General features: G+C 39.4%; 1 protein-coding gene across 1 annotated transcript in view; it reads right to left on the bottom strand.

Moving 5' to 3' along the window:
• ZCCHC24 (zinc finger CCHC-type containing 24) overlaps positions 1-14,212 on the bottom strand; it is a 109,077-nt gene that overhangs the window by 14,531 nt on the left and 80,334 nt on the right. Inside the window, exon 3 of the mRNA XM_027649357.1 lies at positions 628-792. Within this exon, the coding sequence (XP_027505158.1) occupies positions 628-792 (165 nt within the window). The remainder of the gene's footprint in view (positions 1-627; positions 793-14,212) is intronic.

The following is a 14,212-nucleotide window of genomic DNA, read 5'->3' as shown; positions in this document are numbered from 1 at the left end:
CTCAAGACTGTAGTTCCGTGCATGTGATAAATGACTTCATTGCTCAGCCTGGATTTTGGATTTTTTAGACAAGCTGTCTAAACTGAGGCAAGGAACAGGAGACCTTGTAAGCTTTGAGATTGTCTCAAGTTAGTGTTATTAACCAAGGAATTTTTTAGGCAAGAGTAATCTTTGTATTCTCTTTTATCACTGCTCTTTGTAAGTAGACATAGCCCCTTGATGAAGTCCAACAGGTGAAAAAAAGTAGTACACATAAGAAATAACTGCTGACACAAGTGGAATGAAGCAAAAAATTGATATAAATATGAAGAGAATTGGAAAAACTAGGAGGTCCATTACTATTGGTGAACTTGTTTTACTCTTAGATTAAAAGGTCACACAATCTGTTTCTATAAGAAAGGCAGGTAAAGATTTTGGGTTTGAGGTATTTTTACTGAAAAAAAGAAGGTTCAAATTGCAACTCTGACACCTCTCCAGATTTCCAGGACAAACAGCTCATATGGGAAACCATTTTCTGTGGTATGCTGCAGTCCATGTCAAGTTCTGTTTAACCCTTACCCACACTTTACAAAGTCAGGAGCATTCCTAGTTCCACGCCTGTTGCCAGCAGGTCTGCACTTCTCCTACCTGTTTGTGAGGATAAACATTAATGTGGCACTTGATACATTCTTGTCCCATGTTAGCCCAGGAGTTTCCACTCATCCATTTTCTCTTGCATTTGGGGCACTTGTATTCACCAAAGCAGCGTTTCTTGCCCTGGTATGGTGTCAGGCCTTCTCCTTTTGGACGAGCCTGCAAAACAAAGGGAAGTAGCAATGAATGAAAACAGGTGGGGGGTGGGTAGCAGAAAAGTAAAGGGTTTTTTAATTAGGAGGCTTTGGGCAAAAGATACTGGAGGCAGACAGGAAGGTCATATCCCCTTAAAAAAGAGTACATATGTTGAAGCTAGAGTTTAACAGTTCTGAGAGTTGTTTCTGTGAGAGGTGTTCAAAAGTTCAAGAGGACTTATAATCCTTGTTAGTGGCACTGAACATAGTGCACAGGCATATTTCTAAATACCTTCTCTAACAGTTTTAATATTGGCTTCATTATAAGATCATCTCTATTGCGTACATATTGCTAGTAATACCTATATAATCTGGAGGAGTAGCTCACTACTAAAGGACTACTTCTTAACTAGAAATTCTAGTTAAGAAATCTAGTATATTCTCCACTGAAACCTAACATTAAGAAGATTTTTCATAATTCAGCTTTGCACAGCCTGTAAAGAATTAAATATTGGCAATTCATCAGTATGTGGATTATCACATGGGAGCACACCAACTGGGATTGAGTATGAAGAAAAGACATTTTGATTAGTGGAAAAAATAACTTGTATTAAATTTGTCTGGTTTCTGGCTCTTGGTAAATGGTTTTACTGATTTCTACCTTTTGAAGGAAACAGGAAGGGATTCTCAAATGGACTGGTGTGATGTCCAAATGTTAAATACCCCTTAAAGAAAGCCTTTTTATCTAGGGAAGTTGGTAGAGTTGACAATGACCTTATACAAATACCACGTTTATTTTTTGTAAATACATTCACTCACTAAAACTGTGTATTGTACTTAACAAAATATAGCAAGGTACCTGATAAATTAATGTGTTAATGTGAAGATGAGAGTATTGCATACAGCTGTCCTAAGATAGCTGCAAAGATGAAGCCATTTTTCAGAGTCTCTAGCAGGTGTTGAAATACTGTCCATGTATTCACTATGTTTAGTTTGTTGTTGCCTAATGGGAGATTTTTTTTGCCTGTGTAATGGCAGAGTTGTATGATCACCTATCAAAGGATTCCTTGTCACTTATTTTTATGTCACGCCTAAGCAGCTTTTCTTTTTTAAGGTTCCCAGACAAAGTTTACGAAGGTCAAATGACCCATCATGCTGGGAAGGTGTTTTTTTTTTGTTTTGGGACCTTGTACAATTTCTCAGTGTGTAGGTCCAAATTGCTTTTGATGTGAAAACATGGGCTGCAAAAGCAGGTGGTTGGCAGAAGCTCTGAGACTCTGCTCCCGTGGCTGATGGAGAGGGTGTACACTGTGTTACCTCCAGGGCTGCACGTGGGAGCAAGAGGCAAAGGAACATGGAGTGTGCTCTCCCCCACATGTGGTGGGTGGAAGAGCAGGGGACCCCAAACCTACTCTGGCCTCTTTTTTCCTCTGTAGTATCAGTAAACAACATTCTCTGGGTTTTTTTATGCTTATTCCTCAGCACAGCAATACTCTTTAAAATAATAATAATTTGTTTCATGACACTCAGTCTGACAAGCCACTGTAAATATTCTGACTCATTGCAAAGATGAAGTTGACACCAGGACACACGTATTTGCAGTAGTATTGCACAGAATAAAAAAAAAAGTTCATTGCTGTAATGAGAAACATTCTGATTTCCCCAACTAAATGAGTGCTGGCAAGCACCCAGAGTGTAACCCTCTGATCCATGGTGTCCCTCGATAAGGATGAGAGATTGCAATTGAATGTAGGGCAGGAAAATGTCAATTTATGGAGATATCCTTATTCTGGACACTTAATTCGGTTCTGCCTCTGAGGAGCTCTTAGCACAAGTCAGTGTAAGAAGGAGCCACATGCTCTCTTCATTTAGAAATTCTCATGGAATTGAATAGGAACCCTGCATAAAGAGAGCTCTCATGATTGAGAGACCTTCCCCCTCCTCCTGAGGCATCACAGATTTCTTTATTTGCAGTTTCAATTGCGGCTATGTTATTGAACAGAAGCAAGCTATTTCTGATTCTCTAAGTCACACTCTACTTAAAAACTCCTCCTGCAGTCAGACCTGGGAATGCAACTTCATTGCCCCTACCAAGCAGCAGTCCTTTCAGAAAATATGCAGGTCACAGAGTTCATTATTTCCAAAGTAATAACACTAACTTTGGAGACAGAGTGTGTCTTAGAAGTCTTGTAAATGTTTACAAAAAGTATTTAAACATAACACTCCCACTGCAATATGTTATGTCAGCCATAAAGAGCATTTAAACTTCAGACTCCCACCGCAATATGTTGCGCCAGCCACAATTCACAGACAGGAAGCTTTCAGGGATGCCTGCTTTGGGCAGGCCTGTAACTATGGGTTTCTCCAGATCTAGTAGTTGACTTCAGAGGCACCAATGCTCTGAAATGCTCTGCCCTCACAAATGCACAGGGGGGCACTGAAGATGCTAGTCTGTGAAGTCTGTGTGTACAGCTGGGCATTAGAAATGGAGGCTTTCCAAATTAGAAGCTACTTTTAAAATCTGGCTTATCTAACTTTCTCAGCAAATCGGAAACAGAACCAGGAAAAGAATGCAGGAGCCCTGACTCTGTTGGTAATTTCCTGTTATAATTGCTAGACTAAACTTCTGATTTATTTTTATTTTAACTTTTCGACTGTCACAGCTCCCTCCTTAGTCAGTGACTTTAATTAGCTTGCTGGCAAAGCTACAGTATTCTCTGTAGGTGTTTTGCTATTCTGCTTTATGGATGTTTATATGTTACCCTAACAGATATTATTTTCCTGCCCATATCTTCAGTTTCCCTAACTGTGCCCCACAGGGAATTTGGATTCTCAAACAAGCAAGCTCATTTTCTCTAGCAAGAAACATCATTAGGAAGCACTGACAGCAGCAAAGGCAATCCTCCAACTCCCTCCACCCTTCAGATCCAAACAAAACAGATATTTGACAGTATTTGGTGGAAGGCAAAACCTGACTGAGATACACTAACGGCTTGAGAGATCTGAGGCTGGGTGTTTTCTTTTTTTCTTTTCTTTTCTTTCCTTTTTTTTTTTTTTTTAATATTATTTAAAGTGTCTGGCTCCAGCAGCAGCACAGCTGAATTGCACAAACATTTCCAAGAAACAGCTTGCTCCTTGGCGCAGAAGCAGCCAGCCCTGCCCGCAGGGTGCTCGAGCACCCAGTCGCTCTGCAGCAGAGGTATCTCAGCCCTTGTCCAGCCAGAGGGCAAGAGCTGTTTTCACCAGAGTTCTTAACCAAGTGCCAAAAAGGAGCAAGAATACACATTTTGTCATTTGGTATTAACTTAAAGACCATTCTTTTGTGGAATGTGGGATTTACCTTGTTTAAACCATTAGCCTCCTATTCCCTCCCGACCCCAGCTCCATTTGAATGGTGGTTAATAATAGGCCTTGGTTGGTGTTTAGATCTTGCAATTCCTGTACTGAACATTATCTCTTCTTACTCTTTCTGCAGATAGGGATTTATTTATGTCCAGAGTTAACCTGGCAGAGTTATGCCCCTATTAATAATGGCACAATATTTTGTTGTTACCATGTTAACATACACTGTCCCATTGCCTGTAGGCTCAGGTAGTCCCTGGCCTGGTTTCTATCCATGTCTGCAAAAACTTGTGTATGTGTTCACTCAGATATTTCAAGGATTTACCTCATCCAGGACAGGTAGGCCTTTGGGGAGGATCAAAACTGAACAGATTTTTCTACAAGGATGAGAAATTAGCCATTGCTTATGTCTCAATGTCGAGATCGAGGCATAGGCAACAGATCCTTTGTGCTGTTTTGACTTTGGACAAATGCTGAGACAAATGAAACCACCTCTGCAGGTGTACCTAGCCAGTGGGTGTGTTTGCCTTGGCTGGATCCAACAAATGTACAAAGCCAGTGGATTTTGTGTGGCACAGTAATGAAAGTTACCTCAATATTCCATCCCTCACTGACACCCAGCTGCCTCTATTTTTCATCCTCTTTTTTTCTTCAGCCAAAACCACAAATTGGCCATAATAAGATTTTAAAAGTATTTAAGTTGAGCTTTTCTGCTGGTAACCGGCCAGTCAAGCTCTCTCTCAACCTATCACACAGTGCATTTCATGAAGGAATCTGCCAAATCACTTGGCAGTGACGGACATAATAAAGGACTCTTTGCTTCTCCGCTTTCCCTAAACAATTCACTCAAAGTATCAGTTTGCCGAGTCAGCAAAAACAAAACACCCCCCCCCCCCCCCCCATGCCCTGTTTAAAACTGGATTAATTTTAAACAACATGGGACTGAGAATTTCCTCAAAGCAAAATAAAATATAGAGGAACAATGTAGTTAATGCTTTTCTTCCCCTCATCTTCCCCCAAGTTTGTTTTGCACAGCTGAAAGGCTGTGTACAGCATGGGGAAAGATGAAATCAGCATGACACTGGTAGGTGGATCCCCTTTATAGAAGAACTCTGTGAGGGTCTGCTTGTAAGCATGCTTCATCAAAAATGAAGTAGAAAAGCAATAATAGCAAACAACAGCTTGATGCTCTGACTGGCTCCCAAGTGGTTTATGGGAGTGGGAGAGTCAGAGCTGTATTTTGAAATGTGAACCCTTCAACACTCTTGACTGAAAGTCTGCACAACTAGGAAATGGCATTAAAAAAGCCCTAGCACTCTTATTTTGGTGCTACTGTAAGTGCGTATTTTTAATAAAGATGAAATGATGGTAATACCCAAAATGTCCAACTAAAAAATGAAAAATAAAGTATTAAGACTGATTTGGTGTACTGGGTGTTGTGGCATTCTTAGCACTAGAACTGCAGAAAGCTGTAGAGGGTTGGGAAATTCCCAGAAGTCCTCTGACCTTTCTCAGCTCTGTATATGCTGTGTAGACAATGAGGACACGCACACATGTCAAAATGGCACATAAACAGGAATCTTTAGATTGGTCAACCCTTTTTTTTTGTCCTTCCTGATTTTTGTTCATATAAATCTGAACATCAACAGAAAACAGGCAGATAGGTTATGTGTTTAGGAAATGAATTTTAACATAGCTGGTCTATTGCTTTGTGTAGTCCACGTTGCTGGTTCATGATATTGCTGGTGTGTGACACTGGAGACTTCCAAGGTATTTAAATCAACAGTCGCTACATCTTTAATTAGTACGTGCAATATAGAAAGAGCATCTAGGAGACACAGAAACCAAATTAATGCCTTTTTCAACTTTGTCTCTAGTTTAATTTGTGTACTAGTGATATGATAAATCTTACTTGATACAGGCCTGTTAAAGGAAAAGAGGGATAATTGTCAGAAAGCAGACTCTTTATTACATCATTACTGTTTAAATAAAAAAGTCTCTTTTTTTTTTGCTGAAAAATAGATATTATGGAATTTCTACTTGTTTTGGATATTTCAGATTAGAGATTTATGACAAATAAAATTATATCTGAACAAGACATGGCTGAACACTAAAAAAAATTTGAAAACTTGTTTGGGTAGCTTAACAGGAGGCCAATATGTGTTTTATTTCACTGAGATTTTCTTAGAAGTCTTGTCTGTCATATGGGTTAGGGCTACTTCAGCCTCTGCCTGGGGAGTTCAGTGTATGGTTTTTACACCTTTGCAGTCACAGAAACAGACATGTTTTTCAGGGCAGTTAAAGCTCATCAATTGTTATTGTTTATCTGAAACCTTTTTTTCACATTTGTACCACTCCCACTCTTAGAACCTGATCAAGGTAGTAGGAGGTGGCTTTGTATAGAAGTTCCAAATAATGGAACTATTACAGTTAGGCTTGTGACAAAGTTGGTTGGATTTCTCAGCACATCTCTACAGCAGTATGTGTATTGTAGCCTTCCTTCTTGCTGTCAATGTGTTCAACTGAGGAAAAGGGGCCAATGAATTACCGGAGCTGATGCTTGGCCTCCCAAAGAAATGTAAAATTAGAAGTGGGTAAGACTGCTTAGGCTTTCTGTGTGTCTGCTTGTTGCTTTGTGGTTGTCATATACTGTGCTCTTGCAATTAGTATATTCTGTCACCTTATTTGGGCAATAATTTCACAGTCAAGTGTATACAGGATTTTGCTCCTATGCACATTTCTCCTTTCTTTATTTCACCTTTATATATGTACTGCTACTGAGTGTAAATATAATCCTTTACTTCCCTGGCTCTGGAGTATCTGTCTAGCAGGATGATGTTTAGAATGGAACACAATTTTCCAGGAGCAGAACATTAAACAAAACATGCAAGTTTGTGTAGTGTCCAATCCAAACAGCATTAGCTGCTGGTTTGTTTTTTTTTTTTCTTGAACAAATACCCTATTTCTGCTGTTACAACCCAAGTGTTAATCTTTGGCAAACATTTAAAAGCATATTGATTAAGCTGCGTCAATGAAATTTTACAGGGGAATTTTGAAATGGCAGAAGCTCAATTTTATTTGCCATTTTTTGTATTTACCTCTTGGTTGCTTTGAAAAATCAGTGTTGTCAGTATATTGTAGTTAGCTGTGATCTTGATCTTGTTTCCACAATGGCAAACCAAGAATAAGATTCAGCAGTATTTGTTACTAATAACATGCATATGCTTTCTGATGATGATTAAAGCAATAGACATAGTTGTCATGGACACGTTGATCAAAGTCTAGAAATCCAAGAAGCTTGGCAAACATTCTAACATTTAAATCAAAATCTGGTTTTGCGGATTTTTCAGAGTTCTAACCACGCTTTTAGGAACAAGGGTTTTTCTTCTCCTACAAAATGCCTAGTTGAACTGATCATTAGAACCATGCTTGGGTCAAAGATATATAATACTCATTACTATGCTAAGTTAGTTTGAAGCATAATAGTAGCTAATATTTGGCAATTCCACAAATACCTGATGTGCCAATTAGTCAACACTGAATGTTCTGGGAAGTTGATAGGGTGGGTTTTCTTCTTTGCCAATCCTAGTCACAGCTAGTACAGAGATAAAACCATGTAAAAGCTCAGTACCATACAGTCTGAGCAAACAGCTGCATTCAGGAATAGGATGCTGTTTTCACAGGTCTCTGTCCACATAAAAAAAGACTTGGTTGTACTGACAGAAGAAAGTAGTAGAATACAAAAGTATTTGGTAGAATGGTAATGTGGTGATGGGACTGATGTTGGACTTCCAACACATGGAATGAGTATATAGCCTTAAGTTCCTCTCTGATCTTGGTCAGGTCATGTTAACAGATTGTACCTCAGCTCTTCATTTGTAGTGGGAAGAGGCCCTTTTGCTGTTCCCTGTCATTTCTGCAGTTGTGGCACTGTATAAATCACTTTGGGCTATGTACGGTAACGTAGCTTGTGTAGTATAATGGAACCTTGAACTTCATCTGAGTTATCTAAAGGGCTGTTATAAAAAACCCAAGCAAATGACACTGAAAACTTCCAGTCAATCCTTTTCAAAGAAGAAAATTTGCATGTATAGTGTACTGTACAGAAAAATGTTCTCCCTAGATGAAGCTTGTTAGTGCAGCCTTAGTAGAAGGTGAAACTCCCCTTGCATCACAATTCTAACTAACCTCAGGTCAATTTTCTAGGTATGCTCAAATATTTAGTGTATCACATTCTATACAGGGCAATAGGCAATGATCAAGTGTTTAATGTGTTTGGTAGACTTTCAGAGCCACAGAACTGAACCAACCCTACCCAAATCTTCTATTAAGGAAAGCTGCAAGTAATTATCTTGGTTAACTGTACTTCAAGGACTTATTTTACCTACACGTGCTACTCTTTTTTCATTGAATGACTATGAAAGAGCTCCCAAATGGACTGTCTGTATTTGTGGCCAATCACAGCTTTAATACGTTTGTTCCCCTAGGACCTTGAAAACAATGGAATTACTTGAGCATATAAATAGCTGCCTAATGAATCTTCTTTTGAAAGTATTGCATAACTCAACCTAACCCAGAACCTAAAATTTCAAGCACAAGGAAAGAATAGGTCTCTGGTCCTTATGCACGTGAAGATAACCATTAAAATTTGACCAAATGTTAACTTGTGCAATGAAGCAAGCATACTGAAAAAATTCTCTTAAGGAATTGAATAGTGAAAACTGTTTCAAGGTATTGTTTAATGCAGTACAAAGTGGAAAAAAAGGCGGATGGGGCTAGAAAATAGGAATGGATAGTGCCTAAGCGGACCTGGGTCTTTGCTGTATAATTTAAGGACTGTATGTCATACAGAACATAGGGATTTGCATATCTAATTAGGCATGAGGAAGAGTTAAAATTACACTCGCCTGCTGGGATGCAGTGAGGCACTTCTTTTCAGTGTTACAAGATCATATTCTTCCAAACAGCCTGAGATAAAAAGGAAGTGGTCGAAATCCTTCTTTCCCCTTCTCTGATACAAAATTGGACATGCTGAATTAATTATGAAGAAACTAGGAATGTATTCATTTTAATAGTTTCCTGATGTTTTGACTCTTTTGTCCCTCTTCATCCGTTGCCTGAAAACATACAATAGCAATACTCTCCTCCTCTCCCTCCCCCTCTGGTAGCACACTATATTAAATACGTTGGTATTTATTTAGTAGTTGGAATGAAGTTTTGGAGAAGAGAAGGTCAAACCCTTGCTATAATCTAGCATTACCTCTTCCAAGCTGAGGTCAAGACTCATCCTTTTGGACCTGTTTAACTGGGCCATCTCAGATGCCTTCATGTGGATTTCACGATTCCCCTAGGCCTATTGTGGCACAACTAGGGCACTGATCTGGTGACAAGCTGACAGGTCTAAGGATTACAAACTTCTGTCCTTTACAAAGCAGTGGAGTAGTTCCAGTAGACCCCTTGCCTCCCCATGGGTCAGGAGACCCTTAGAAAGAGAAAGGCAGACAGATGTCACTGAAGGTAATTTTATTCCAAATCTAAGTGAGTGGCAGGTGCTATTGAAGCCAAATTCAACATGTGGGATGCTGCTTTCTGCTTCATTGCTGTTCTTAGATGTGCTTATGCAAAGTCTCTACCTGAAGAAAAGATGTGGATTGAGTTATGATTCAGATCTCCAGTTGATCTTGTGATAGTATTTGTTTCCACATTAAATGTCCAGGTAAAGAAACTTAATGAGAAGACTGTCCAGGCTAGACTGGGTGCACCACTTTTTGGTCAAAGCAAATTTTCAAAAGAGGATTTGGATCAGATAATCTTCCAGTTTACGCAGTGACCGTAGAGCTTGCATTTCTTTTTGGTTTATGTTTCAACTGGGAATCTGAGACTTCTCTCTCTTCAAACTACATCCAGAATAATAGTGTTGTCCTTACCATTTGGACTGTTTGAAAACTGTATTGTAACTTCAACTGCAGACATGGCAGTTTGCAAAACCTGTAGTACTTGCTCTTGATATAACTTTGGTGTCACTTTACAAAGGGAGTAGAGAAAAGGCCTGTGTTAAATATAAAGAGGTCTGCAGGTGCTGATGGGAGATGGATTTCTCTACTGCTTGAGTGGCACTGTAAAATCCTGCTGTATGACAGCTGTATCATTTGGTGGCTTCATTCTTTTGTCATTCTGGACCTCTTGTGGCTTTCCTCTAAGGCAAATATCTGCTGGGCTATACATGTTGAAAGTACTTTGGGAGGGATCAGTGATCTCAAGAAGAAATTTCAACTTGAGAATCTGCTGCTTTCACTTGTTCATTGGAAACAGTTTGTTGATGTCCGGGGATGTCAAGGGAGACCACTGCTTTATGTTAAAGTACTTTTCCATTGGAGGTAGAGTGGTTTGTAGGACTTGGATGACATTAACAAGGACATTATAATAAATAATGATTTTATTCCAATTAGAATCTTTGACATTCATATATCTAAAAAACCCATTAATTTCTTGCCCGGTTTTTAAATGGAACTTTGTCACCCCAAAGCATTATCTGTTTTTCCCATCCTAACACTTTGTATCCCACAACGTGTTTAACCTCAAACAACAGATACTTTAATATCCTTAACTAATAAAAAATTTTTAAGAAATATATCCAGTTCATATGCAGTTTCCAATAGTCATTGTCCTGGGCTCTGCAAGTGGGCAAAGGATGAGTGCTTAGTGCTCTGCAGGCTGGGCAAGGGAGTGTGCAGGGGAAGGTATTGCACTAGGAAGTGGGGAGGAGAAGGAGGTGGCAAAGCAGAGAATATTCTAATTCAATGCAATTGCACAATGCAATATGAAATCCAGCTTTAGCAATGTTACCACTCAGGAAATCGCTTGTTTTGCTCTGATTTGACTTTGTTACTTGTTGCATCCTCTGGACTGACAATCTTTTTTCTTGTTCCATTCATATGTGTATGAATTATCATAATGGTGGATTTCTTTTATCCTGAATAAGAAATGCTTTTGCTCATGTAAAGGTTTTATCTCTTCAAAACAACTCTTGAAAAGCAAAGGAAATATTGTTAAGATGATAAGGGCAAGTTTGAGGGGAAAGGATGTTTCTAGAAGAACTCAGCCTTCTTCCTTCCTTCTACTCTGAAAGGGACAGGATCTCTTTCAACTACCCGATAAATTCTTAAGAATTCAAGACCTGGTTCATGGCATATCCTGCACACTGCATGAGAATAGACAGAACTACAGTAAGAAAATTCCAACAGGAGAGTGCAGGATCACGAGAATGTGATCTTGTGGTTAAGGTGCAGGGCTGGGCCTCTGCAAGCCTGGGGTTTTGTTCCTGGCTTGAATACAGTCTTTTTCTGAGGCTTTGTAGACAAGTTACTTGATCCATGTTTCAATTTTTCACCTAGAGTATGGGCAGTACTAGTGAACCTCACGTTCTGGGAGTATAATCAATGTTTGTTACTACAAAAGTGAGCAGTATGCATGAATCTTGAGTTACACAATCCTCAGATGAGGGTTTTGAACACGGACTGCTATTGGACTGTCATTGGTGACCATGACCTCACCTCTTTGAGCCATTTTTTTTAAAGGCTCTACTTAGAGATGATTTTGTTCATACAGTTTGTTTTCCCTACAACCTGATTGGTTTAAGGCAGAAATGTCACAAGCAGTTAATTGAAAATGACATCTCCACTGATACATCATCAAAAAAGTAAATAAAAGGACATGGCAGAAGGTAAGGGAAGTACATACACAATTGTTACAACGACTTCTATCTAGGAAATTCTTTATGCAAAAGATGAAGCTTGGGCTGTCTTTGAAAATCTTCCCACTGCAACAAATGCAGCACAAGGGCTACCTGCCCCCTCTAACCTCCCCACCCCATAGCAGCATAGTGATGCAGCCTCCCAGGACACCAGCACACAGGGCAGGCTGTGGCCTGTCCTCCTCCAAGATGAAATACCACAGCAAGAGTGTCATTGCTTCTAGCTGGAATGGGCCCTTTGCTTGAACTATTAAGAAACAGGGAAAGGAAATAAAGACCAGATGAGCAACCGCCCTCCCTTTTTCCACCTCAGCCTCCTTCCCTCCACCTTCCCCCCACACCATGCTGTCTACGAGATGACATACAAAAACACCAGTTGAGTCAGCCTGCTTTAAATTACAGCATTCTTTTTGAGCCTGGAAAAAGACATGCTATGCATAACCCAAAAAATGAAACATGACTTCAGCTGCTGATACGTAAACGGCATAGATGGTTATTGTGTTTAATAATGTGAAAGGGACTTTTTTTCTTGTCCCAGTGTTCTTTTCTCTCAAAATATTCTGCCAGGTTATACATGAGCATAATGAGTAGAAGAAAGTTTTAGAAACCCACTCTTTCTTCCCAGAGTAGCCCCGTGTTCATTCATCTACCTCAAGAGCCATCAAATCCCAGCTACCTTAGTTCATGTGCATGGCACTGCTTGAGAGGTCCTTGCTTACTTTGAGCATCTGCGCATGTACAGGTGCCTGGGAGGAACTCCTTGTTAGAATTTTCTTCTACAGTAGGCCAAGTCTCTCCATGATGAAAGAGCAAGTTTTTAACATCTTAATTCAAGTGCATCAGAAAAATCTCGCTGTTGTAAACATAACCATTGGTTTGTAGTGAAAGCTTATAGGCATGTATACCTATACTTTTAGATGACCCAAAGGCAACCGTCCTTTGGTATGAAGTTTGTGATAGTATAGTAGGTGTCTGCACCTCTTATCTCTTCCATCCTTCCCTCCCTTCACAGTCCATCCTGTTCCTGCAGTTGTATTTGCATTTTCCACCAAACTCCTTCACTGTTGTTTTTTTTTTTTTCCACTCTGCACAAAACTAACTTGAATCGTCTGAAAAATTACTTGTGTCATGCTATCAGAACAGCATCAGCAGCTGCCAAACTTTGTTAACCATTCTGTGAGATTCATAGTTGATGTCTGTAGCGATACAAGAACTTTTTACTGAAATTCTTGTGAAAACAAACTGGTTCCCTCTGTAATATCTTTCTTGATCATGTGCAGAAATATTTAGTGCTTTGAAGGTGAGGAAGGAGGGACTGCAATCAATAAGTAAAGAGTGGGAATACTAATAGGTGTCTGAAGGTAAGAGGACAATACAGGCAGTGTTGTGTGAACAGGAGTTCTCACATCAGACTTCTGGTAGAATGAAAGGAGATAAGTGGCAACCAGGAGATGACCGCACAAAAAATACAGAATAAAATTTATAGCCTTTTCAACTATTCAGATTCTGCCTTCTGTTAGTTAACTGACTCTATCTTTTCACTCCTAATTATTTTGTTTTTCTCATCTGTCACAAAATAAGCCAGGAGGACATTTATCTGAAACTTCTTGGGAGACTAAAAGGTCATAGGTTGAATCAGGCCATGGATGTTGTGTGCATTTTTAAAAGAAATAAAATCTCTTCTATGTTGAAATAGGAAACTCATGTCTGACTCATCAGGCTGCCTGGCTGTACTGTAAGAAATGAAGTCTTTTGGACACGTATGTTTTAGGCTCGTTCTGTACAGCTGTGTAGCTGGAGCTTTAAGATAATCATTGCTATTAAAGATTTTGAAAGGAAACTGTTTTGACCATAATATAGTCAGAAAAGTGAAACAAAATGGTAACTGTCTAAACAAGTGAGCTGTAATCACCATTTCCTTTCATGCAAGTAGATGACATTTCTATTCCAGTTTTTTTTTTCCATTACCTCTTTGCTTGTTCCTTCTTTAAAAAGCAAAACTAATCAACCGTTTGAAACCTTCACAATATGTTTGTACAGTGGCCCCAACAGCATTTCCTATATTTAAGAATTTATTGTCAAAGACACTCACACACAGCATTTCCTTATCATTGAGGCTTAAAATCTCACTTCCTGAAAGTCAACGCTTTACTGCCTGAGTACATAGCAGTAGCTGTCACCATAGGACACATTTCACCATAGTCTCACATTGGATTGCTCTGAGCACATAATATTGGCAGTACCCCAGACCTGTTGTTAGCAGCTGAACCAAAGCGGGGAAGTGGCCTGAGGCCAACTGGTAGTTCCCTATTCTTTGATGTATAGTGTCCCCAAGAAACATCAGGAGATG

Source organism: Corapipo altera, unplaced genomic scaffold (assembly GCF_003945725.1).
Source record: "Corapipo altera isolate COAL_440 unplaced genomic scaffold, ASM394572v1 53, whole genome shotgun sequence".
Classification (NCBI taxonomy): domain Eukaryota; kingdom Metazoa; phylum Chordata; class Aves; order Passeriformes; family Pipridae; genus Corapipo; species Corapipo altera.
This window is presented reverse-complemented; position numbering and strand designations above follow the sequence as displayed.